The 26,689-nt window shown below is 40.4% G+C and overlaps 3 protein-coding genes across 4 annotated transcripts in view; 2 read left to right on the top strand and 1 right to left on the bottom strand.

Moving 5' to 3' along the window:
- Positions 1-128: 128 nt before the first annotated feature.
- LOC112959867 (cytochrome b-c1 complex subunit 2, mitochondrial) lies at positions 129-9,180 on the top strand. Its single transcript, XM_026053985.1, has 14 exons — positions 129-210; positions 1,287-1,379; positions 1,483-1,632; positions 1,733-1,797; positions 2,737-2,793; positions 3,093-3,217; positions 3,619-3,716; positions 4,135-4,192; positions 4,359-4,454; positions 5,086-5,285; positions 5,565-5,645; positions 6,248-6,324; positions 7,957-8,110; positions 8,943-9,180. Exons 1-14 carry the CDS (start codon positions 175-177, stop codon positions 9,024-9,026), a joined length of 1,374 nt encoding a protein of 457 aa, XP_025909770.1. The 5' UTR covers positions 129-174; the 3' UTR covers positions 9,027-9,180.
- Positions 9,181-9,709: 529 nt separating this feature from the next.
- PDZD9 (PDZ domain containing 9) lies at positions 9,710-16,237 on the bottom strand. The gene is made up of 5 exons (XM_026053950.1): positions 15,761-16,237; positions 14,757-14,820; positions 13,301-13,477; positions 10,712-10,904; positions 9,710-10,130 (listed from the first exon to the last, which is right to left on the bottom strand). Exons 1-5 carry the CDS (start codon positions 16,235-16,237, stop codon positions 9,752-9,754), a joined length of 1,290 nt encoding a protein of 429 aa, XP_025909735.1. The 3' UTR covers positions 9,710-9,751.
- Positions 16,238-17,917: 1,680 nt separating this feature from the next.
- The window catches only part of MOSMO (modulator of smoothened), a 28,728-nt gene continuing 19,956 nt past the window's right edge, over positions 17,918-26,689 (top strand). For both annotated transcript variants that reach the window (XM_026054239.1, XM_026054240.1), the window contains exon 1: positions 17,918-18,039. In XM_026054239.1, the coding sequence (XP_025910024.1) occupies positions 17,934-18,039 (106 nt within the window). In that variant the 5' untranslated portion in view covers positions 17,918-17,933. The remainder of the gene's footprint in view (positions 18,040-26,689) is intronic.

Here is a 26,689-nt window from a genome sequence, read left to right as displayed (position 1 = left end):
CYGCCACTGCGCAGGCGCGCTATGCTCAAGGCCCAATGCTAAGCGCGAGCAGTGGAGTTTTGACAGCGCGTTGCTAGAGAGTCCGCGCGGCGCGGGGTACGCCGGGAAGGCCGGGTCTACCCCCGGGCAGCCATCTTGTCCTCCTGGCGAGGACGCGGCGGAGGCAGCGCGAGGATGAGGCGCTTCCCGGCCGTCGCGAGCGGCCTCTCGGTACGCGGGGCGGGCGCGGGGCCGCGCTGCGCCAGGCGAAGGCGAGGCGGCGCTGCCGGGAAAGGCGCCGTGCGGCTCTGCCCTCGGCGCCGCCGTGCCCTTGGGCCGGGCCTGGGAGCCCCGCTGAGCCCCGCGGCGCCGGGGGCGCCCCCGGGGCGGCCTCCTCCGCGGTCACCGTCGGGCACGCGCTGCTCCTCCGTGAGGAGGAAGCTTGGAGTTTAAATCAGGTGTCGACCTAATCTGGGATGAGGGAGAGGAATTTTTTTCTAGGATTTAAAACAGGTGTAAGAGTCCGGAGCAGAACAACAAAAAAAATAAGTCGTTGGTTCCCCTACTGTTGGGTTTGTCGGTTTTTCTTTTAGTCAGTTTGAAATCTAAGAGAATTTCTTATGTGAAATCAAGAGGAATAAATAAGCCAATGTTACAAATATAAAAACCTTCCAAGAAGGCTGGTGGGGAACAGCGTTTCAGGCCTAAAATCGTCAGTATTTGATTTCAGGAGAAACCCTAAGAGCCTCATAAAGGGGAGACTCTCGTGTTGCTGCCCCCTCCATTTGAAGGCCCGTTTCTGGTTGTTGCCTTGCATTTCCGGGAGCTGTGTGTGCAGCTTCTATCTAGGCAGCGGTCACCRTTGGTAGGTTACGGTTGTGACTGGTAACTTTTTGAGAGTCACACTGACTATGCCAAATAAATAACAAAGTTKCCTCCAAAGCTGTGTTTTGTATATATGGGCTACTATAGTTATGTTTGTTTAATTGCTCAATACAGTGATGCTAGAGGCTATATAGAACCTGCAGAGAGTCACAGTATGCATCAGAAAAGGCAAAGCAAAGCCACTTTGCAGTGGTAGTTCCTGGACATCCGGAGGTCTCATGAAAGTCACTGAATTCCAATGGATTTGGATTTGGAAGCAATCAGAGGAATTACAAGGGAATTACTGTTTTGGTCCTGGGGCTTGAAGTTGTTCATTGTAATTCTACCACAAGATCTGTTGTCTTTATGTAGTAGAACATGTTATGAACTAATTCTAAAGATCTGTTTTTTTTTTTTTTTTTTTGTTATGTTTTCTCTTGTAGAAGAGATTTTACTCACTTAAAGTAGCTCCTAAAGTTGCAGCCTCGGCGAAAGTAGATCGAGTGAAATTATCTCCAGAGGGACAAGATTTTGAGGTCAGTATGAGTATTTAGGGTTTTTTTTTTCCTTATGAAAAATAGCTGAACAGTGACAGTACTTACAGTGGATCAGTAACTTGTCCTTTTATTGTTAATACAGATTACAAAATTGCCAAATGGCTTAGTTATWGCATCTCTGGAAAATTTTTCTCCAGCTTCAAGAATTGGTGTGTTCATTAAAGCAGGGAGCAGATATGAAACTACTAGTAACTTGGGAACTGCCCACTTGCTTCGTCTTGCATCCAATTTGGTAAGAGTTTAAGCACTTTGCTTAAGCACTGGACAACTACAGGCAAAGCTCTTCTTAAAGTTGTTAAGATTCTGTGTGCTTTTTTGTGTTTTTCTAATAGACTACTAAAGGAGCATCTTCTTTCAAGATTACTCGTGGCATTGAAGCTGTTGGGGGTAGCCTGAGGTTTGTAACTACACAAATAATCTTTTTGGTAAGATACAAGCAAGCTATATGACAAAAGAAAAAACAATAAGCATTACAGTATGTAGGTATATAGGTGGATAAACTCAGCACAGTGATGGTGTGCATATTGAAAAAGAATGTTTTTGTGCATATATCTTCCTAGTTCAAAAATTCAGTTATGATTTGTTTTTTTAAAATATCCCCTAGTTAAGGAAATATAAATGTTGGGTACCTGAAAGAAATATGAGTTGTACACAGAGTTAGATGTTCTTCCAGCCTTTTCAGTCTTCAGAATTCTACTTCCTGAAGTCTGTAAATATTTTTTTCTAGTACTTTCATCTCTGAAGGATAACACTCCTTTTATGCCACTGTTGAGAGCAATGCAGGCAGTATCTGCTTCTGTGATTTGACTGATAAAAGMCAGAAAAAACAAACCTCAGAAACAGAAAGGGCTTTCACTGTGCTTGCTTTGTCGCGATGTATCTTAATACTGTCCAGTAATGTTGTTTTATATAGAATTCAGTAAAAGTAATGTTTTAAGTAACTTAAAACAATATCTTTTTTTTTTTGTCTGTTTTTCATTAAACAATGAACCTTCAGTGGAAATGAAGGATAGTTGCCTTGTTTGGTTCTTAGGCATGTTTTTTATTCAAGTTTTCCTAGTCATCTTTATTTATTTAAACTTGAATTATCCAGATATCTTAAGTTCTTATGATTACAAGACACGTACTATTATCTAAATTTTTAAGATAGGAGTTTTACGTGTATCTATTTCATGCTAATTTAGTGCTACTTTAAACAGTCATCTTGAACAGATTTAAGGTTGACTAGATGTTCTAGGCGGTATCTTGTTGAAGTTTTCAAACAGTGGGGAATATGTGTAAAAACCCATTCCGGTGTTCTCCACTGAAATAGATTTTATCATTTTTTCTCATGCAGTGTGTACTCAACRAGAGAGAAAATGACTTACTCAGTTGAATGCTTGCGTGACTATGTGTAAGTACCCAGACATACTGTGAGATTAATTACTATATGTTGTCTATCAAACTGGTCTGTAAAAAAAAATAAATAAATTACCGTAGTAATATTCAGCTTCTGCATGACGTTCATGAGCCTATAGATGCCACAGAGCTGAAGTTGAGCTCTCATACACTACTGCTAATACTTACTCCGACTCCAGTAATTTTGTTGTTAGTAGGTTAGGTTGCAATTGCTTTTCATTTTAAAAGAAACAGRCTACTTCTGTGGTTTGTTGTTTTGTTTTAATTTCTTTGTAATTTTTTTTTCTCATCTAGTGATACTGTAATGGAGTTCCTCCTTAATGTCACTACAGCTCCAGAGTTCAGGCCATGGGAAGTAACCGATCTTCAGCCACAATTAAAAGTTGACAAAGCAATTGCATTTCAGAACCCACAAGTTGGTAAGTGATCCCCTTGTGATCCCCTGTGGTATCTTCATGAGAACTTACTTCAAAATGTAAGACTTTAGAAAAATAGGGGTCATTGTRCAATTAGTAATACTGAGGTAATACTGCTTTATAAATTTGTATTTTTCCCAACTTGTATCAATTACAGTATAATTTCAGGAATTTAACGTTTTAGTAAAAATCACATATTCAGAAACACAACTAGAAACATAACTGTAGGAGAACAATGTCATGTGTATTGGATTATTGCAGACCTACTTTTGCAGATTTTGCAGTTGAATGCTGTCAAATGGACCACAGCTCTGTTTCAGTAGGGTAGCATTTAGTTTCATTCATAATCTTTATTAAAAGTAGCTATAATGTTAATCCTCATGAGTGACCCTTGTTCCTCTTAGGAGTTTTGGAAAACTTGCACATGGCAGCTTATAAGAATGCTCTGGCAAACCCTTTATATTGTCCAGATTATGCAATTGGAAAAATTACCTCTGAGCAGGTAGGATTTTTTAATTTCTGYTAACAAATCTGTTCTCCAAGTTTCTTTGCCAAGGATATGTGTCAAGGAAATCAATTTAAGAAATAGTATTTATTATGTTATTAGTCTGATGGCAAAATAATGTTTCCTTAGGCTTTCAATTTTCAGAATAGAATTCAAATTTAGAAAGGCTGTTAACATCTGTAGCTTTCTATTGATAGTAAGACTGTCAGTGAAATGCATGTAGAGGGCATTTATAGCTGTCACTGAAAAATGTGTAAAATGCTTTTCTGTATGCTATTYTGTGCTTCTTGGAGGCATTGCGATTTGATGCATCTGGGATTACAAGGTCTGAACAGTGGATGCAGCAATGAATAAAAAACACTTGATACTTTGTTCTTTATTTAAAATACCTTAAAATGTGGATTTACTGTTGCAGCTTCACCATTTTGTACAGAACAATTTTACAAGTGCGAGAATGGCGCTCGTAGGAATAGGTATGTATGTTCTTTAATGCATGTTGCAATTCATAAAGGAAAATTACTGTAGAAATATGAGTAAACTATAGAAGTAAAATATAAAGGTACCTTTAAAACCTACTTATATAAGTGCTATCACTTTCCAAAACCATTACGTTCATTGGACTAAACTGTTGTATTGCAGGTGTGAAGCATGCTGAACTAAAGCAAGTTGCAGAGCAGTTTCTGAATATCAGAAGTGGATCTGGTTCTTCTGGTGCAAAGGCCATCTATAGAGGAGGTAAGCACATTTCTTACTTGTTCTGAATTATTTCAGAATATCTCTGAAAATATAACTGATTTTCTGATTATTGTTATAACTATTTTATTGTTCAAAATGGAACTGAAAACTGAACCTATATCTCCTGCAGAGCTTTAGCTGCAACATCATTTGTTCCATAAAGTGATAAACAATCTGGCATACAGCTTCTCCTGGCATTTTTTGAAAGACTGCCCTAGGAATTGGGAGAGATAAGGAATAAACTAAGGACTGCCTAGAAGTGGAGGAAGGCTTTATTTTCAGGAAAATCTGTGGACTGCTTTAAGTCTTCCATGGAAGACAAAACAATAGTTTTTCAAAGCAATATCTTGCATAAATACTTTTAGCAATATCTTGCATAAATCTTTTATAAGATAAATAAGGACTGTTAGTTTAAAGGACACTTAATGGTTGGAAAAGCAGTGTTATGACCTGCAGCTTAGTGACAACTTCTTGATGTCTTGCTGAGTAGATGTGCAGTAAGTTCACCCCACCTGGCTTTTCCCTCATGAAATCATTCCTTGCTAGAAATGCTTCTTTTTCCTTCCTGTGAATGTATAGTAGTTTTTTGCTGAACACTGTTTTACTCTTTATTCTGCTATTACATTTTTAGGAGAAATCAGAGAACAGAATGGTGACAGCCTTGTCCATGCTGCTGTTGTAGCAGAAGGAGCTGCGGTTGGAAGCGCAGAGGCCAATGCGTTCAGTGTCCTGCAGCACGTTTTAGGTGCTGGGCCCCTTATTAAGAGGGGAAGCAATGTTACCAGCAAACTCATCCAGGGTGTTGCTAAAGCGACTACCCAGCCATTTGACGTAAGTTAAAAGGATCACTGCAGTTCATGTACTAAGGAAAATTCATGCTTTCCTTTGAAAGGTTAATATTTCCTGCTAGAATCTTTATTAGTTCATTCTTGTACAAATTGGAAGTATTTCACAAGAGGCCATCCAACCTGATTTGTTTTCCATTGCAGAGATGGAATCTAGCTTCCTGAATTCCAGCACTTCAGTTCCTAATAGTAATTATTTTCCTGTGCTTGATACTGAGTTATTATGATACTTGAAATATAGCTGATTATAGTATTTGTTTTTCAGGCTTCTGCATTTAATGTTAATTACTCTGATTCTGGGCTTTTTGGAGTTTACACCATATCACAGGCCCCAAATGCTGCAGAGGTAAGTTTCTGATTAGAATTTAAGTATTAAATTTCTACTAATATTAATAACATTACTCTCAAGTGTTTTGATTTGTGATGGTGTGTGATATAACAAATCAATTCATGTGGTGTCTTGCTTAAGAATGTTTTATGTTCACTTATGACTTAACTCCACTAGCTGCTTGGAATGAGCATGGAATGAGGAATGAGAGGAATGAGAGGTGCTTTATGAGGAAGTGCAATTGCCGACTGTGAACTTGAGCTAGTGAAATACCTTTCATTGCTCATGTTAACGCTTTACATGTGTAACATCTAAGCAGATTATGAGGAAGGTACTGTCTTCTGAAGCTGGCAAAACTGAATACTCTCATATAGAGTGAGACTCTACAAATCAATGTGGTTTTAAAATCTAAACTTGCATTGCTTTTTTTGCACTTCAATGTTTGGTAAGATGTTTTTAGTTTTGTTCTGAAGATGCTTAGTGTTGGGGCCAGGGTAGCAACCCTAACGCTGTCAACTGCTTTCTAAAATGGTCATTCTATTCAGATAATGGAAATATTAGAAAAAAAATGTTGGAGTTTAAATGCTGGAATAAATTTTAAATCCTTTAATTTTCCTCAGGTCATTAAAGCTGCTTTGAACCAGATCAAGGCAGTTGCTCAGGGCACCATCACAGATGCCGATGTCACAAAAGCAAAGTAAGTGGGTAAAGAGAAGAACTGTCTAATGTGTTAGAAGTTACACAACATGTAGTACTCATCCACCACTTAAACTGCTTTGTACAGCAAACCATCCCCCAGTCCTATAATTATTTCTGTTGAGAAGTGCTAACCAATCTGATTTAAAATTGTTACTCTTGTAAAGTCAATCAATACTCTTGTAAAGCTACACTGATTCTCTGCTAATAGTAATTTCTAATAGAAGCTTCTTAAACGAGTGTGAATATTTTCTAAGTGTTTCTGTGCAAGGAATTGGTAAGCATCAGCAGATGCTGTTTTAATCATGCTCATTAATACTGACACGTACTTAAATTAGAATCCTAAATTGCATTATTGAGGTAATTCCCCTTGTGGTCACACTACACCAATTCCCAAAACAGTCATTTAAACAACTTTGCTGTTCTGCATCTTCAAAGAACAGTAATAACAAGGGTCTGCAAGTGTGAAGCACTGAATTAGTGATACTATATCCAGTGCTCTAAATGCATATCCCAAGAGTATTTTGAGATGAGGAGGATTACTGTGCCATTAAAGATGCAGTAATACCAACAAAGTTTGAGAGTTCGTGATTTACAGTTAAGCATGTGAGATGGTACTTTCTCTTCATGCAGCTAAACAGCACTGAATGTTTAAAGCTGTAGTTGCACAACGCAACAATATTGGACGACTCACCCGAGCAGAAGAATTAGAGTATTAATAGTGTTGCATGTATAACGTGTTTATAAGATGTTAAGTAAAGCTTGAATACCCAGAACATGATAACCTAGATATGTTTAGTTGTGTCATAGCTTAAGCGTTGAAATACCCGCCTTTATATTTGGCATTATTAGCTTTCTAAAAAGGAACTTCCATGGTATTAGGGAGTTATACACAGTGTTATGCATTTTTTTTCCTTTCCTTCCTTTCTGATATAGCTTCTATTTTTTTTCCCACATCTTCAATACTGTCTTGTAGTGACAAGAAAAAAAAATTCACTGATACTTGCAGAGTTTTGCAGTCTTGTAATTCGGTCAAAAATACCAAACTACTTGAACAGGGTTCTGTAGAATATGATTTTGATTAAACCATTTTCTGCCATTTCAGCTATTTAAAATTTTCATGTGTAGTAGTGAGACTGCTAGAAATGGAACAAAATTATAGCGTAAACATGCCATCTTCTGAAAGACACTGAACTGTTGTAAAAGGAACCTAACTATTATGTTCCTTGCTTCTTTATACCTTACAGTATTTTTTTTTCTGTATTGATCTTCTCTTGATGGGAAAATTGAATCAACTTTAATTATTGAACAAATTCAGAATTGCTTATTTTGTCTCATTCCTGAAATACTTGCATTGSTTGCTTCAAACCCAAACAGGTTTTGAGCTAGATGTCTTCCGACCCCATGGGATGGCTGTGGCTGATCGTTCCAAAGCAGTCGGTGTTTCAACTATCCTGTCCCTTTCCTAACCACAGAACCCTTCTATACTTGATAAGCAAAACCTCTCAGAAAGGAGAAGAATTTTGAAGACATAAAAGGCACTAAAACCTTCTTGCCCTTGCACTTGGCAAAGGGAGAAGACTAATAACAGGACTTACATGCTCAATCATTCTTAACACTTTTTTGATGGCAGAAATCAGCTGAAAGCCACCTATTTGATGTCCGTGGAGACTGCAGAGGGGTTACTGAATGAAATTGGCTCTGAGTCCCTGGTTTCTGGCACACACACATCACCATCTGATGTTGCTCAAAAGATCGACTCTGTGGCCACAGCCGATGTTGTGAATGTAAGTATGTGTCAGCATCCACAGGTGTTCCTTAATCRCCTTGTTAAGTACTGCTTTTTAATAATAAACCAGTTCTTACTTTTGTGTGTTTTTAAACATGCATATATATGCTATCCTTAAAAAAGCAGCACCTTATCTATAACTGCTAGCAGGCAGTTATAGAGGCCTGTTATATATGAGGCCTGTTTATTTACAGAAGCCTCTGGAATCCAGTACTTCAGAGAGCTGGTGTAGCTGAACGTGCCTGAAATTCTATTCTGTATCAACTTGATTTACCAAAAACACCCACTGATATTAGTGAAAGCTTCATGATAGTTCCAGTTCTAAGATAAGATTCCTGAGTCTAGGATATTTGGTCTGAATACTGAAAGAATTAGGTTTTCATTGGTACATTGACCTAACAGTCTTGTTTTTTAAAATGATCTTGTTATTTATACATGATTTCACCAAAAACCCATCAGAAATAAATTCTAAAAGTGTTTTTTTTTTTCAGAATAGTCACTTACTTGTGTTGTAGTAGCAACTATCAGTAGCATTAGGAGTAAGTAGATAGACACTATATCTTGTGATAATAATATTAGAATATAATTTCCAAAGAGTTTCTGCATTTTACCTCTGAATATCGTGCTGTCATGCCTGCTTAGATTATGACTAGAGTAGACCAGCTCATTAATGAGCTGGATTAGCAGCAAGTCATTTTAGATGGCAATTTTTTAATTTGGTTGTTTTTTGTTTAAGTAGCTTGAGGCAGAGGCAATGAGCAGCAAGATTTTCCTCTTGAACAGAGATGACTGTGTTGTGGTGAATATTTTCTTATATCTTTTATTTTCAGGCTGCGAAGAAGTTTGTCAATGGGAAGAAATCAATGGCAGCTAGCGGGGATTTGGGAAATACTCCTTTTCTTGATGAGTTGTAAAAGCAAAGATGAGGCAGATTCAAAAGGGACCTGAGCTACAAGTCACATGTGTTCTAAATAAATTGCTACTAACTTGTTATTTATGGATTCAGTTCTTTCCAAAAATTAATCTGCAGTAATTGTGGGCTTGCACACATCAAATAAAGTGCTGAGTTCATATATTTTGTATTGAGTCTTCTGTACTGAAAATGGTACCTAAAAGCTAGTAACTCCAGGTCTGTACATTGAAGATGAAACTAAGTGAGAAAAAAGTATAGATTTAGCTGATATAAAAAGAATATCAAAAATAATCCTTGTGACGCAGATAAAACTTATAACTCTCCATCTATTCTTGTTATTGAAGAAAAACAGGATAAAATTTCTGCCTGTGCCATCTTTACATCAAGTAAATGAAGACACTTACCTTCAAAAACAGATGAATGCATTTTAGCTTCTTAGAGCTGGCATGCCTTACTTTTCTCAGACTAGCAGAGGTTGATGCATTTGAACATCTTCTCCACAAGTAGCATGACCCAATCTCTTTGACAGTAGGGAGGGTACTACTAAAAGAGACAGCTTTGTGTGACTGTTTTCAGTTTCCTAGAATGCTTAGATTTCTGGAAGTATAAACATGCTTCACCATCATCTTCCAATGTACTAAACTTCAAAATCCTGTATTAAAAGTGAACAGGTATTACACAGCTTCAGAGATTTAAGTTTCGAAGAAGTCAGGTTTTGAGCTATTTCTATGAAAAGCGAAATTCTTCCATCCAGAATGCATCTGATACAGAAGAGCAGGAGGAGGAGGATGAACTCGTCTCGTTATTTTCCGTAGTCCACTTCGAAATAGATCTAATGCCAACAGTATTGAATTCAGTATTATCTGGTGTATCACTGTCATTATGAAGCACGATGTCACAGCCAGTGTCTTTGCCTACTSTAAGTGTGTGGCTTGTATGAGATGAATGGCAAATTCTGGATAGTGATGGTAATTTACAAGTGAATTCATAACATGAGGATTGCACAGATTTACACTGCAATGTTTCCAAGTCTGCATCATCGTCGTCATCATCATCACTGCTGGTCTCGGTGTCATCTTTGTCCTCAGTGTCTTCACCTGATGTGCTAGAAGTATACAACAATGCATTATTCTGACACTTACTATGTAAGTCATCTTTGTGATTCAGAGCAATGTATTTTTTAAAGTCTGTGCATGCCATTTTTCCTCACACAACCACCAGGAAATTTTGTCCCTCTTCAAGCTAATTTTAAAAGTTACAATCTTTAACTGCTTTCATTAGTTTGATTAAGAAATAATAGAGCTCTCTATATAGGTGTAGGAAGTCCTCCATCCTAACCTCCTCAGCTACTAGTAATTGTTTGGATCCTTGACTATGGGAAATAGGCATGGCTTCTTGGGTGTCAGCAGTTACTGCCAGCCAGTCTGTTTTTATGGTCTCTGCAGAGGTGGAGAGAGACACTTAAAATAAGGATTAGCATGACCCTGTCTTCATTGTAACTAGAAAATTAAATACTCCTATTTATTTCAAATTACAGTGCTCCATTCCATAAAAATGTATGAGAGAAAATAAATCTTCACAGTCTCCTCAACACTTTATCCTAAAAAAGAAAAAGCTAATAAACTATTTCATATTTCTCTCTAATGTTAAGTGTGAAACTCCAGTTTTGTAACACTGCTTTCTTACTCTGCTGTTGTAGGAAGCTTTGCTTCAGGAATTAAGTCAGCCACACTTTGCCAGTGTTGAGGTAATTCAACAAAATCTCTGCAAACTCTGATTTGTAGGTTAGTTCCTACCGGGATATTGTGCAAGAGTTGCCTCAGCTCTCGCAGAGTCCATCCTAATACAGTAGCATGTCCAATTTTTATTAGAATGTCACCTACCAAAGGAAAAAAGTGACAGTAGTCAGCTTAAAAGAATTTTTCAAATATACTGCATTTATATTACAAAATAGGAAATCTTAGCCACTTTCCCATTTTTGTATGAAAATGTATGCCTTAAGCAGCTCTTTAAACCAGTTGGCACTTTTTTTAAAAAAACTTTTTTAATAAAAGATCTGCCAATAGCTCTGTCAAGTACTAACTCCGTAACACTAAGGAAAGCTATTTACTTTAGGATTTGTCTAAATTAATGTACTAAACTTCGGGTTGCCTGCTCAATGCCAGCTTGCATTTCTGTGTCTTTCTAGAAGAGAAAAGATACAAAGGTGAATACACTGATCAGTAACACTGCTTCAGACTAGGCAAGGCTCCAGCAAGGTTGAGGTGAGGTTATGTAGCTGCCCTGCTAACAGTTCTGCTCTTGGCAGCTTTCCCCTGCTTCCTGGGATCTCCTCACAGCTGGAATGGCCCGTCTGTGTGTACCTGCTGCCTACGCTTGGATTTCACCTTGCTGGATCCATGTTGGTATCGAGCCAAACAGGCTCCTTCCTCTCCAGTGCCTAAGTTTACCTGTCAGGGAATCTGCCTAACTGCCGTGTCACCATGCCCCAGGTTTGACTGTCCTCAGTGCCTGGTCCTGTGCTCTGAGAATGACTGACACATTGGCACAGTGCAAGATGCTGTCAGGGCAGCGGAGAGATGCAGGAGGTGTCCATGAGAGCTGGTTACAGCGTGTACTTTAACTGGGGACTTTCAGCAGAAAGGGGTGTCGGAGGGGTGTGTGTGTGTGTGTGTGTGTGTGTAAGGGCTAAGGGTGCAAGCTGCACTCAATACAGGTGCCCGGTGGAAAGCACCAGGCTGCCGTTTTGTAAAATGCAATGCTGCAGCCAAGACCGACGGAGCAGACAAAGCCCAGGACTAATACATAGGGATATGTAAACGCTGGGAAATTGCAAGATGGGCTTAGAGGGGTTCAAATGAATCTGCAGCAGACTAGAGCTCTATCAACACCCTGACAGTTGCACTGCRGAGCTGTATCAGTAAACATTATATGCTGGACTGCAACAGCAAAGCATAGGGGACTGCAACAAGCAGTACTGCAGTGTGCTGCCATAGGAGGCAGAGCAAGGAGCTTCTCCATCTGTTCTACCTTTTTAACCCTTTTGTGTTGAAAACATCTGTGCCAGGAAAACATCTGTGCCATACAGATATATATATATATATAAATCCTATTATATATACATCTTCATATATATGCACACACATATATACATACATATATATACAAAGATTATATATGTATATATCTTCGTATACTTTTTTCCTTGAAGAATAGCTGAAAACTCCTGAGATAATTATACAGAGCATAATACAAAAATACACTTAGTTAGATGCAAATCTATTTATATTTTATGCTCAGGATTTTTCCATTGATTTTTATACTCAGATCAAAAGTGAAAAATCTTTTCTCAGTGTGTGTAATTCTAATTCTCTCTGAAAGGTGTGGGAAGAAAGTGCTGCCCAAATGATAAAGACAGCACTGGGAAAGCTGTTCTTGTTTAAAGATGCGCATTTTCAGCAGACAGCAAATATATTTCACTACATTCAAGTCTTTGCTTCATGGATTTCCTCATCAGAGACCACTTAAAATTTGGTAATAACATAGCACACAAATCATTCCTAAACTGTATTTCATGAGGCTAATGCAATTGGTCTGGGGACTCATAAGATGCAGTCCAGTTTACAGAGCTCTCAAGATTAATATAAGTGTTTGGTGTTCTCCAGGAAACCTTAACGATTAGTAATAACCTGTTAGTACTGATAGAGCACATATCCAGTCTGAAGTATTTAGCAACACCTGCATGAGCTGTTACAGCACTGAGCCTATTGCAACTACAGAGAATATTCTATATACTAAAGAGAAAAAAAGCAAACAATAAGGCAAAAAACTTAAAGCCTTCAGAATGGCCTGTAGAGTGAAATTATTGGAACAAAAAAGAACAACACAATGCACTCAGCAAAATCCAGTAATTAAAACTTTAGTTACTATATAGAGGTTGTTGTTAACTAGTTTTGGAGAAATCTGCTTTGAATCAGTCGGAAATCTCCTTTTTTTTTTTTTTCCTGGAGAACAATGTACAGACTTAAATCTTGATCTGATTATGAAATAGTCACCCATAGCAGCTATTTTAAGATCACAGGTATTTCATTACAAAGGAATGCTGGCATTGAGCTCTGTAGAGTTTGTGCCAGTTTCTTTTTTTCTTTATTTTAAACTGAGTTGCCTTTGATCCATATAAATGTAAATAAAATCAGAAGCAGGCTCAAAGCATAAATGCAAAACAGGAACATTTTAAAACTATTTAATTTGAATATCAGCATTATTTGTTTTTACCTGGTTTTAGCTTTCCATTGTGAGCTGCAGAGCTTTCCTCAACAAGATTTGTTATCTGGAGATATGGTCCATTCTGAATGACTATCAGACCTAATCCTTGTTCACCCATCCTAATATTTGCCTTTACCGTCGCACTTAGCCCAGGCTTAGAGASGTCTTCGAGTGCTCGAAACTGCCCTTTGAAAAGTGAAAGGAAAAATTTACTAGTTGAATGTGATACTACTCTTCAATAAAATGTTTAAGGAAACATTTGAGCAGATACTGAAACCCAGTCTTAATTGTCCAAGCAGTTAATTCTTTCATCCTTCATTGCTTCTTTGGATATGCATTGCCTGCTGTGTTGCTGCCAAAAGGCCATATTGACAACACTTACAAAAAGTTAGTGCAGTCTGGAAGTTAGCTCTCTGCAAATAAATGTTCTGAAAGTAGCTTTTACTTAGAACACTTAGCAATATACCAGTAGTTTTTTATTTCACTCATATTACTGGAAGATAAAGTAATACTGCCATTATTCAAGCATTCATTAAAAATGGTGATACATTCAGGGAAGTTAAAGAACGCAGGACAGAATAACAACACAGAGGAGTTGTCAGCTGTTAAGGATTTCCACAAAGCTTTGAATTCCTATCAAAAAATGGATTTTTCACGCCCATATTTATAGAGGAGATTAATTTCTAAATTTCCAGCAGATTGTTTTCACACCCTACTGCTGACATAAAGGAAGGGATTGTACTTGCTGAATTTAGCACCTACAGAAATGAAATACTCTAGAGCATYCACTATCCATTAAAATGCATAATACAAGTAATACAATATAAATGACATTATCCCAGTGTCTCCGCTGAGAAATATAATAGGATAATAAATGAAATCCTCCACTTCTCATGCCTGCTCTTCTCATGAAGAGCCAGGAAAAATGTAGGACTTACACACAAGTGCTTGAACCTCCTACAATAAACTTCCTTCTGATAAAACTGACTCTTTTAAGTGCTGTTTTAAGAACTAATCTGTAAACGTAACTTCTAACAGTAGGATAATGATTACTTTAACTGCTTGAGCACTCTCTCTCCAAAGTTTTCAAATCATTTAATGAAAACTCTGACCACTTTACCCTGCCCGTTGCAAGTACAGAAACTTGATTATCTTCCCAATGGCTTCAGTCGGCTTTTGATCAGGCCCTAAATGCCAACTTAGAAAGTCTATAAAAGAATACGGACTAAAAGTAGGGCAATGTGAATATTTGATTTGTCAGTTTGGCTGCTAAACTGAAAAACAGAGGGAAACAGTCTGCTTTTATTTCCTTCCCAATTAAAAATGCAGGCTTCTTTTTTTTTTTTTTTTTGGTGAAGTTAACATTTTTGAGTGTTGAGAATATTACATTTGACTTGAAAAAAATGATWAAGTTCCAGAATTATGTAGGAAAAGTAACAGAAATAAGACCCAATATGCAACATACTGTAATCTATTGGCAATTCTGGGAGGTCAGATGTCCGACCTGCTCCTATTTCTGCGGCGAATGCCTAGGAACTGATGTAAAGCGGAACATGATCAATAGGAGGTATTGAAACCTTTCCTATGGTCATTTTGGTCACTGTTCAAGAAGTGCCTGTTTTGATCTTTTGAGGCAGAATAGGGAACTGAATCCTAGTTTCATRCTTCCAGAATGAATACTTAACTCCCAGGCCACTAAATGTAAACAGATGATACCATGGACGAGGGCTGTTTTGTGTTTTTTTCTAGCCAGAATTATTCAGCAAATTCAATTAAAATTCATGAATGACTGCAGGTCAGCTTATGCTCAGCACTGAAACAACAAACAAAAAAAAATGCTAATAACAAATCTAGCTAACTCTAATTAGTAAAGTCAGAATCCTGACTTTTAAGCTTGTTTCTATTACATTATCTTGCTGCATAAGAGAGATTCAAAACTGCAAAACTGTGACTAATCTGGAGCCTACAAAACATTTACAGAAATGCTATGATTTCACGTTTTTAGATGAGATTCTTGAGTTTCACCATACCAGATATCAGTCTATACCGTCTCCAAGCAAAGTGCCTCGATTTCACCATTGTTCTTTACTGCAGAAGACTGACCAGGACTTACTTCACAGTCCTCATAACTGGGCTCAATTCTTTTTCAAAGCCACTCTGAAAATCTGCAGCTTCTACAGTAGCCAGGCGTCTCACCCCCTCCTCTTCTGTTAAGTAACATCATTCCCCTTTTGTCATCCGCCTACTATTCCACTCCAATCCAATCCTAATCAATTCAAATTCTAGGAAAATTGGGACACTGGAGATCTATGGAGAAGATAAACTTTCTGGTAGCAAAATGACTTAAAATTGTTGAGATTCCCTGAAATACAGGACTGGAAGAAAAATACTGGAATTGCAAAGAGGAGATGTAAAAGAAAACTGGAAGAGGGATGAGCAGAGTTTGACGGTCAGAGGTTTCATCCCTACCTGCTGGCTCAGGAGCCTCGGCCCGTTCCATTGAGCCAAGATTTGCTGAGCTGCCAAAATCACTGAGCAAGCGTCGGAGGCGAGTGTCCTGGAAATGAGCTGCTGTCCACGGYGACCTGTGGAGGAAGAGCAGGTTGGCAGGTAGGGAGAGGCTCTCAAGCCCTGTGGCCGTTTAGAACACGATGGCGCGTGGGTTCTCAGTGCCCACCAGCAGGCACCGATGGCATCCACGTGGTGATGGCACTGGCAGGGCCTGTGTGGCAGAGACTGGTGCCACCTGCGAGTTGTGGCAGTCTGCCCTCTGGCTGGGGCTCTGTCACAGCATGGGGACAGAGGCAAGGGAAGTTTGGCTTTGGCAAATGATGTGGTTGTACCCGTTGGTTCAGCCAAGGGGAGGGATTTGATTTTGGCTGTCCCATTTGGAGTATTGCAGCTCAGACTCTCCGTCTGGGGCTGCACAATTTCCCCAGAGCACATAAGCTCCCAGACACCTATAGAAACATACTCACCTCTTAATAACCTGAGAAAGATGAACACTGGATTCTGTCATTATTTCTGACTTCAGATTTGCCTGCACAGCAGAAGCCCACGAGAAAGATATCTTCCCTTTCTGCCCCCTCTCTGTGCTGCCATCCTTTACTCCCTTTGCCACAAAGTTTGTTTGGAGCTAAACTCAGTTTGAGACAGAGTTTTCCATAATGCTTGGATTAAAAACTATTTAAATACCACTTAAAGCCAGTTTATAGGATGGTTAGAGATCATGCTTGGAAAATAACTTCAAGACTGCTGGATTTCCATTGTTAATGCAACGTAAGTTTGAAGGCTTTTAAATGAAAATCACATCTCTCATTTCTGCCGCACATCAATTGTTCCCTGTTTAAAGGGAACAGTTCCAGATGGTTTTCATCTAAAGTCTTATGTTTTCCTCCATTCTTAAAAGATCTGTCAAGGAGATTCCAGTACAACCTAAGTAGAGCTTTTATCGTCCAAATAAGAGTTCCAGATGACTCCTCTTGCATCAAGATTTCTTTACTAACATCTCCCTTTTGTGAGCCATAGTGTATCATGTAATATCCCACCTGATCCCAAGTGATTCTCAATATTCTCTGCAGCTATGTAGCGCTTCCATAAAAACAAACAGAACAAAAAACTGCTCTTTTGGTTTTCCAATATGTTTTGTGTAGACTACAGTTACGCTTGTTGGTAAAAATAGGTGGGTGTTGCTAGCAGGAAAAAGAAACACCTGGTGCAATGTGGTGTTCTGCAAGCACCTGCGGATGTGGGAGCAGCCGGACTAACCACCATGTGCCCAGCACGGCCCTGCCCGTGGGAGAGCCGGGACTTGCACTAGGATCACTTCCCACCTTCAGCAATTGTTCGTTTATTGGCTTCAAGGGCTTTTCCCCCTTGAAAGTATATTGCAAGGGAAAGCCGGACATCAAGAAACGCTGTCAAGGGTCAGTTTTCCTGGCGTGTTTAACTTGGACTGCAACGCAACAGAGCATTCCCTCAGTGCCCCGCATCCTTGAGGAACCGGCCCTTCCACCTACGCGCTTTTTGCCATTGCTTTTGCCCCTACAGAACTAACTCTCATATTTAAGCCCCTGTCCTGAGGACAGAGTCCCGAGGGGCCGAGCTGGGCCCGGGGACACGGGCCTCGGGACRGCGGCCAGCAGCACCACACGCACCCGCCCCTCCCTCAACCAACGGTTGCCACCCGCCCGCGGGGCCACGCCCCCTCCAGACATCTTCAGAGCCACGCCCCCTTCCATAGCCCCGCCCCGTTCCACCTGACCCGCCCCTTCACTCATCGGACACGCCTCTTTCCATGTAAACCACGCCCCCAAACCGCGTTTCCCCGCCCACTAGGAAAAGCCCCGCCCCGCCTTCCAACCGCTCCCTGGAGAAAGAGCGGCGCGGCCTCGCGGGAGCCCCGCCCCGTCTGGGCGGTGGCCCCGCCCCCTGCTCGAAGCCCCGCCCCGTCTGGGGGAGCCGGCGCAGGAGAGTGGGTTTCTCTTCCGGAGTTCACCGCCGCCCCCCCGCCTGCCGGGTTCGCTTCCGGCTCCGTCCGGGGGGGCCCGTTRGTGGCGCCGCCGCCGAGGGGAGCGCGGGCAGCGCGGCGCTCATGGAGCCGCGGCCGTGAGGCGCCGCCGGCCCGGGCCCGCCGCAGGAGATGGACAAACTGACCATCATCTCAGGATGCCTCTTCCTGGCCGCCGACATCTTCGCCATCGCCAGCCTGGCGAACCCGGACTGGATCAACACCGGCGAGTCCGCGGGTGAGGGCGCCGGCGGGGGCGGCGCGGGCGCGGGGGGAGCCCCGGCCCCGGGCGGCCGCGCTCCGGGGGCTGGTCACCTTGGGCAGGCGCCGGGGCTGCTCCGCTCGGGGCTGCTGGCGCCGTTTGCCTYTTCCCTGCTCGCCGGCACCCCCTTCGCTGCGGGGAGCTCCGCGTCCTGTCCTCCCTGCTCTTTATTTTTTCCAGAATGTTTCCTGCATGCTGCTTTTATCGGCTTTCAAGCCTCGACCTCACAGTTTCGTACTGAAAACAGTGCCTGTCCCTCCCAGGAAAAGCTGGAGGGTTTGTGCAGCTGCCTTTTTGCCGGGGCTGTAATTGTGTGTGTTAGCAGTTTGCTTCAGCCCCCTGCGGACGCGCGTGCTCCGGGTAGGGAGCTGCCAAGGGGCTGCTGCTCGGAAGCCGCTTGCTCTTTGGTCTCGATGCCAGGTCTCCTTGCCGGGGAAGGGAGCTGCTCTTACCATAAACAGTTTGGACTTGCTTAGCCTCCYTTCCCAAACTGCTGGTTTTCCCCAGGTGCAGAATAGAGAAGAGAGGTGTTGGGGTAAAGGTTCCTCTCATAAGTTCTTCTAAAGGCTTCTTATATGTTGTATCTTCCTTGCCTCATACTTGGGGCATGGGGAAGAATAAACCTGATTCAAACAGACATATTCCTTTTTTTTTTTTTTTTTTTTTTTTCCTTTTAAACTGAGATTTAGAAATATGCTGGCCATTTGCATTGGGAACCAATGACTGGGCCTTCCCAGTGACCAGGCTGTCCTTCATTGTGATGTACTGGAATTGCTTCCAGCTGGCTCGTGTAGACCCCCGCCTTGCTTAACTGGTCTGGAGGAACGCGGCATTTCTCCACGTGCAGTGTTTGGGAGCTTCCTTGGTGACTTCTCTGTTCTTCCTRTAACTAATTGTGATGATCTGCCTGCCTATGGCTATATAAAATAGCAGKTTTTTTCCTCTTACAGTTCCACCTAGCAGCAGTGCTGTGGTGATGAGCCCTCTTTAGGGGACTAAAGTCAAGCAGAATAATCTTCCTTTTAGATATTTAAGTATGTCCTTTATAAATCCTGCTTTGTGTTAATAGATCCCATGCAGTGAGGAAGATGTTRCGCGCTTTGCTCGTATGGAAATTAGACAACAAATAATATTTGGAAGAAATCACTGATGGAAAAAGAGCTAAGCATAGCGCATGAAAATCTGTGTTAAAGAAAAATGTTTAACATCTGTTCAACTCTTCTTGAGATATTATATCTAGAATCATTAGGTCTTAGTTACTTGACAGATCACTTAAAGGTCAGCTACCATTACTATCCTATACTGCTTTATATGCAGACATCAGTTTTACTTAGCTTGAAACTTGGCAAACATCAAATCTATATAGATTTTTCTGAAGGACTTGACCATTCAAATATTGTTTGGAGAGGCTTAAGTTTTTTTCCCCTGTGTTTTGGAGCCAAAGAAACTGTTGACTAGATAAAAATCTTAAAGGAGGGCTGTTATATCCATCCTTAATGACTCTTTTGTAAATTTGTATTGATGTGGGATTCATCAGATTTCATCAGACTTCTAGTTAAAAGCATGTATAAATGTATATTTCTAGTACGCAGAGCTGCTAAAATGGGCCTTTCACCCCAGTTGCAAAGAAGGGAAGTGCAGAGATGCCCCTTGAAGCAAGGAGTTCCCGTCGCAAACGCTGTGGTGTGGAACTGTGAGTGCCACTCGCTCCCCGGTCGCGCCGTGGGTTAGTGCGGGGCGGGAGGACGCTGCCCTGGTGCCAAACGCAGACCCGGCTGCTAGCGGGAGCCAGGGGCTCTTGGCAGGCTCTTGGCTCGGGTCATGTTCAAATGCTCCAGCTTTCATATGTGCCCCTGAGCCGTAGGCTTGGGGTTATTCCCTGTATTGTTTTCTTTTGAAAGATCTTGCCCTYGGCTGGTGAAAGAAGCTGTTCGTTTGCTTAACCTCTGTGTTTTTAGGTTCCTCTCCCAAGGGAATAATAGTAGATTCTGCTTCTACAAGTTAGCTTAGTGCCATGGAGAAAGGAGAGGAGTACTGTTTTTTCCCCTTGGCTGCTGTGTTTGGGCTTTTTGAAAAGCAGCGTGAAACAGCCTGGTCTTCTCAATGCTGCAGCTGCTGGAGAGTGGCACAGAGCAGAGGTCTTGGCAAATCTGGGAAGCAGGCACTGCATTGGCTCGCTCGGAGCTGTTTACAGCCATTAAGATTGGGAACCTGGGCTTACGTTTTCACGAGGAAAAAAAACAGTTCTGACTGGAATGCTAAGCAAGATGTACATCTTACTCCACTGGCAATGATGATTTTCTGCTAAATTGGATAACCAAATAAGATAGCTGCTTAAATGCTTTTTTGAAAAATCAGAATTACATTTTTTTTTTCCTTAGGGAAGCTTATGTTTTGGGAAAACAGATTGGGTGAGGGGTGACTCTTCTCCTAAATCTCATTCTCGTACAAAGTTTTGTGATCATTTGAAAGATGTGGTCTGTAGAAATTGGTCTCCTGCATTGCAATTATGAACAAATGCGATCCCTGGAGGGAAATTTCAGGTGCTTAACTTTTTAGACTAGAGAAGAATCCCACCTTCATGGACTTGGTTCCAAGTCTCTGGGTCCAGCTTTCTTTTTGTAGTTTTCTAAGAATCTTTTGCTAATTTGCTTTAATGTATTTCATACATCTTTATAAGGAAAAGCTGAAAAGCAAATAGATTTATCTTTCAGAGAGATCTCACTGAGGTTTAGTTATGCATACTGTGCATGTACAGAGCTCTGCAAAGCCAGATCTGGAAATTGTGACTTCTCGGTATTCCTACATCGACAGCCTTTTCTTACCAAACCAATATTCTGTGCAGGCAATAAGAACAGAGCTGGCTTAAATTAAGGCCCATGCCTGAACTCCCATTAATTTCGGTAGTAATGAATTTTGCTGTTGTTATCTGTACACTTCTCTTTGCAGTGAGCTTTAGAACATGTGGAGACAAAACTCTAAGCTTTTATTTTATGTGGGAAGATCTCTAACAATYTTTTTTGTATTTTCTTTCAGTATGAGGGGAAGGGGATGTAAGTTACGTACAACCTTTTTATTGGTAAAAAGATATGAATAGTATGTCCAGTTGAAATTAGACATGTTAAATGCTGTCCATGTAGAGAAGGTTGAAAACTTAGAATGCTCTCAGAGGAGGTCAAATAATTCAGAGGGAGAACTTAATTAAATTGAAATCCCCCTTCAGAAAGCTGCACCATCAGCTTGTTTATGTGACTTAATCATCTCTTCCTGCGTAGCATGATTGTTCATTTGATTCCAATTTACAGCATAAAGTATGCTTTTTATGATAGCAGACATTAAGTTAATAGGAATGGCAGAATTTAAGGCTGCTAAATCTTAGGGGGAACTTCTAAAGTAACTATTTATCACATCCCTAGCACAGAGCTGGTTGTACCCAAGAGGCTCTTCCCGATAAGGGTGTTAACTTCCAGCTCTTGGAATAAGCTGGCTAATACTGCATGGCAGATTATTGCTGCTCACTGTTATGCTTTGGGTTGAGYGAGCTCTTCCCGAGGAATTTTGTTCTGCGACTCCTACAGGAGCTGTTGCTTTGCTGGGATCAGCTTATGAGGCATCGTTAATGATATTAGCAAGCCGTGATTTCCATCTCCTGCTGAGCTTGAAACCAAACCTCAACTGAAGTGATTTTCTCTGCTTGGAGTTCTGGCTAGATGTAAAGTAAACCCAAGACCACATGCAGGTACTACAAAACCAGTATTTCTAAATGAAGCATCAGGAACTCAGTCTTAGATATAAACTCCTGTTCCAGCTAGCGCTGTTGTTCAAAATACAGTTCTCTGCTGAAAAAGTAGTAACACGATATGTTAAAGTCAGTATGGTGTATTGTCACTTGACTCTGCCCTCCAGGACCTGTGCTGTGAACCTGGAAAGGTGCAGTGCTCCTCTGCGGGGGACTGGGTGAGGGAGCAATCGGGCTGCTGTCCACTGGTCCCTCTGGTTTGGGCCTCTTTGGTTGGTGAGGATTTGGCTTTTCAAAAACTAGCTGTAAAAGACTTCTGGTGATCATTGGTTAACCATGGTACTATATACTTGATAGGCAAACCATCTTATGCTTCTCCCTGCTCTTACCAGTGGAGAGAGGATATAATAGGAAGCTTTTTTTTAGTTATTTTTTTCCTATTAGTATTTGCAGTATCACATGTAGGCACTGCGGTAGAAGTTGTTTGCTTTTCATTGACCCACATGGATTGTGTGCTGAGAATACAAAAGAGGGTTGGGATGATGATACAGGGAATGAAAATTTCTGTACCATAAGACTACAGAAAAAAGCAATCTGTAAAACCCTCATGAAAATCCAAGGTGTTAAAATTGAGTTTTTAAATATAATTTTATAGAATGTCCTTTCCTTYTGATAGCAGGCCCAGGTGTGTGAGCGAGGAGGGAAAAGTGGCACTCTGCCGTGCGGTGCTGATTCGGATGCCTGGGGGATTAAGAACTTGCCCTAAAGTGTAAACACTGCTAAAAAAGTATCTGTATTTCTAGAGTTGTTCCCTGTGCCTTAAAAAAAAAAAAAAAGGGGGGGGGGGGGGGACGGGGAAAAAAAGTGCTAGTAAGTCACCAGCCAAAAAAAATGTAGAAATAAGTAATCAGAATTCTTGAACAAAAGTGGTGTGTTACGAGGTGTGCCGGTCTGGGAGCCTCAGTGCTGCCTGTAACGTTAACATTTCCGTTCCACTGCGGTCGCGCGTGTCTTTCAAGTGGATAAGAGCATCTGACGAAGCAAAGGGCTTCAATTGTGTTTGGGTTCTGTAAGTGGCTGGGCCTTAAGGCACAAGAAAAATTAATAGTAAGGCATTGTTATAATAGAATTAATTTTGTGCTTGCTCAACCACTCAACATTTAAACATATGGAACTATTTTATGTGTAGGAAGAATCTCATGAGAGCGAGCTGTGTCAGCCTGGTTATTTGAGCCTGCTGGAGCAGAGATGAGGGATCAGCTCGTGGGTTCGTCTGTAGAGGAACTTTTTATATTTGCTTTTTAACAAATCCAAGTTAACACTGCTTCTGTTGGGTGAACACTTTGCTTCTTTTTTAGAGTGTGAAGACACAAAACTACTGTCTCRCCCAGTCCTATTGAATGCCTGTCACCCATGTGGTTGCTGTAGAACTAAATTAAATTCAGTATGTGCAGATGCATGTTTTGTTTTGTTTCCATCCAAACTTCCTTCAAGAAGGATATACTTCTAAATTTGCCTTATTGACAGTACAAATTGTGGAAGAGGTGCTTTGTTAAAGGCTTTGTGGCTTCAGGAACAGTCTGTATTTTGCTGGTAGTAATGATTGGTTTTGTTCTAATTTTAATCACTGTGGAGCTGATTTTTAGACTTGTTGACACAATACAATGGTGAGATTAATACAAGAGTCAATATATGGGTGCTAAAAGTAAGGATTCAATATGTACCACAAAACAAGGATTTAAAAATGCCTGAAATCAGAAAAATGGGCTCCCCTTAATGACTTAGGTTTATTAGAAACATTTGTACTGTTTAGTTTCCGGCCAGTGTTTACATACAAGCAGCATTATGTAAACTCCGCTTGTGCTTTTGCCAAAGCAAAGARGATGAGTAGGCCAAAATTTTAAGTCTGACCTACATTTTTAAAGGTACTACACAGCAGTTCAAGTTCTTCAAACTTTTTTTTTTTTTTCTTGCTAATATTGAAATACAGTAGAAAGGGCTAACTTTTCTTGCTGACTGAATCACAGTACGTAGGATTGCATCCTATGCAGGGGTTCTTGGCCATTTAGTTGTAGTAACCTTTTGCAACAGTGTCAATACTTGTGTGTTTCAGAAGATGATAACTGGAATGAATATTAACCTATGCTGATGTTAAGAATATTAACCTAAGTTGAGGTTAAATACAGCTATCTATTTTAGAATTGAATACAAATTATATTTATAGTATAGTGGAACAAATACAGTACTGAAGCTATTTTTTGTCCAGAATAATACAGGAAAGGTTATCAATGATCATAAATGATTTATAAATTCTTTATAAATGATTCATAAGTTTATTTTAAAACAAGATTATTATTAAATAATTATCATTATTATTGTATTTCTACAGYGCCTACAAGTTAGTAATGATCTGAAACTCTGTATTTCGATATGAAATATTGAAATATGAATGCAGAGCAAAATGATCTGTGGTAACTCTACTGCAATCAGCTTTTGTGTGCTACTGCCACCCTGCTCCAATCTCTGACTCATGGAGATATACACAGACCTGAAAAAACCCCATCAGTATGACCAAGAGGAGGATCTGTACAGTATACGCGCTCCTTTCAAGGAGGAATGAGAGGAGAACGAGGTAGAAACTCTGCCTGGCAAAGCACTTTTTTGCCTTATTTCTTAGGAACAGATATAGAAACAATAGCCACATACCACAGCCTTTCTCAGGGTGAAGCTCTTCATCTTATGATTGTTTCATGTTTGGTTTCTTTTTTTTTGATACATTATCTTGTATGTGGATATAAAACTTGTAATTAGAGCTGATTGCAAGTGTTTGGGCCCTCTTGGGTACCTTAGAAAAAGTAATTTGTGATAGTTTGGCTGTTGGTTAAGCTTATCAAATATGGAACACTAGCTACTAAGAATTAGAGGTTCAGAATTCCTGAGCATGCAAGGTTTGTGGTTCCTTTCTCTGAGCAAGACACAGTTTATTATGTCTGGGTCCTTTGAAAGAATTAAAGGCTCCCCTGTGTAGACATCAAAAGCCTCCTGGGGATTTACTGTGATATCAGATGCCAGCATTTCCTATCCATGCAATGTAGTGTGATATGCAACAGTTGGCTGCTGCCCAAAGCCCTGTGGTAGCTGCAATTCTGTGGCATGTGTACAAATTACATTATTAAGGATGGCAATCTCTCAAGGTGCAACGATTAATAATCCACTTCTGTGTATAAATGTTTGTCAGTTGAAGGCAGTTCATATAAGGCCTTGAATTTGACCATGAGCAATTCCTTGTGCAGATATTTGGGGACTGCAGTAACAGAGCTCAGCTGTCTTTGAGCTTGATGTTTCCAAGAACTTATCAAATGGCATGTTTGTAGGTAGTAAAGCCGTTGCGTCGACTTCCCAGTTGTTAGTGTTGCAGTTCCTATTCCTGCATTTCTCAAGCTTTCTTTTTGCCTTGTTAACATTGCCCTCACTGTCGCTAATGGCCTCTCCAAGCTCTTGGCGGTCTATGGCATGCTGAAGAAGCAGTATTTTCTACCGGAGACAATGTGAGAAGGKCAGCGTAGCTTCTTTCAAGACAGACAAGTGCAGAAGTAGGTGTTGGAGCACCTTTGATATAATGTAAATAATCAATATGACCTTCACCTCCAAGAGAAGGCCTTCCTGTCCTGTCCGAAGACTGGGAATCTTTTATTCATCTGCAGCTCAGAGGTTTGCAATTGGCTTCCAACTATTGGACTAGCTGTAGGAGAACAGTGACTTSTAGGACATGAACAGACAATGTCTGTTCTGTTCTTGTCAAAAAGTGCCTGCATTTTAAACAGCATTTTTCCAGCTAATGCCTATCGATCATATCTACAGAGCAGAACCAAAGTTATCCTCCTAGACCACCCTCAAGTAACTTGCTGCAGTGGTATATCCTGGAAAGAAAGATCCATCACTGTTCTGAAAATAAACAGTAGACTTCTGCATACTGGCTTCCAGCAGTTTTTCTAACTTATCTCATGGGATCAGAAGCATGAGCCTTGCTCACTTTCAGCAGGATGAGGTCCTCAGGGATTTCGAAAATCTTTCACAAGCACCAAATCTGTTTTAAAGGAACACGATATCACAGAGTGGGAGAGTGAAGGATAATTTTGATTTTCCACAACGCATAAGTATTTTTGTAGGTGCCTCTATAGATAATCTATAGGATCTTCAGAATCTTACAGGATCTTGCAAGATCTRTCTTACATAGAATTACGTGTTACTTTTAGTTAAGTTGTTAAAAACTGAAGTGCAGATGGTTCTAAGAAACACACAGGCTCACAAAAAAAATAGTACTATGTCTTAAAAATACTAGAAAACAAAGGGAATGGTTTTATTTTTCAAAAATGGTACTTTCACTAAGGTAACTCTTTMGCTGCTTTACTTTGGAAAGCTGAATGACACTTTAGTTTTACTGGATTGTGCACTCCATTTCTTAATATAATTGATGTTAATGGCAAAAAAAAAAATTGTACTTGGAGATCTAGTTTTCATGTGGCATTATCTGTATATTTGGATTTAAAGCTTTATTCCTTCCAATTCTGCCTGTTTCTCCCCACCTCAATGTAATTTAGTAGTATTTAAAGAAATAAATATGGGATCAAAATAACAAAGAATGGGACAAATAGCTTGTTTGATGTGCTTGGGCATGGCTTTGCTGGAAAGGCTTAGCAGCAGCTGCTTTGAATTTAGGTTCTCTTTCCACTTTTTAAATTGATGGACAAAGACATTGATGTAATAACATTGATGTAAAAAGGTCTCACTAAAGCTGCATGCTTTTCGTAATAAAATCTTCATATACATCAAAAGAAAGTCACCTTGATTTCCATGATGGACAAGGCAGATGTGCAAATCACCTGG

Source organism: Nothoprocta perdicaria, unplaced genomic scaffold (genome assembly GCF_003342845.1).
Source record: "Nothoprocta perdicaria isolate Ctin4 unplaced genomic scaffold, notPer1 scaffold_12, whole genome shotgun sequence".
NCBI lineage: Eukaryota > Metazoa > Chordata > Aves > Tinamiformes > Tinamidae > Nothoprocta > Nothoprocta perdicaria.
This window is presented reverse-complemented; position numbering and strand designations above follow the sequence as displayed.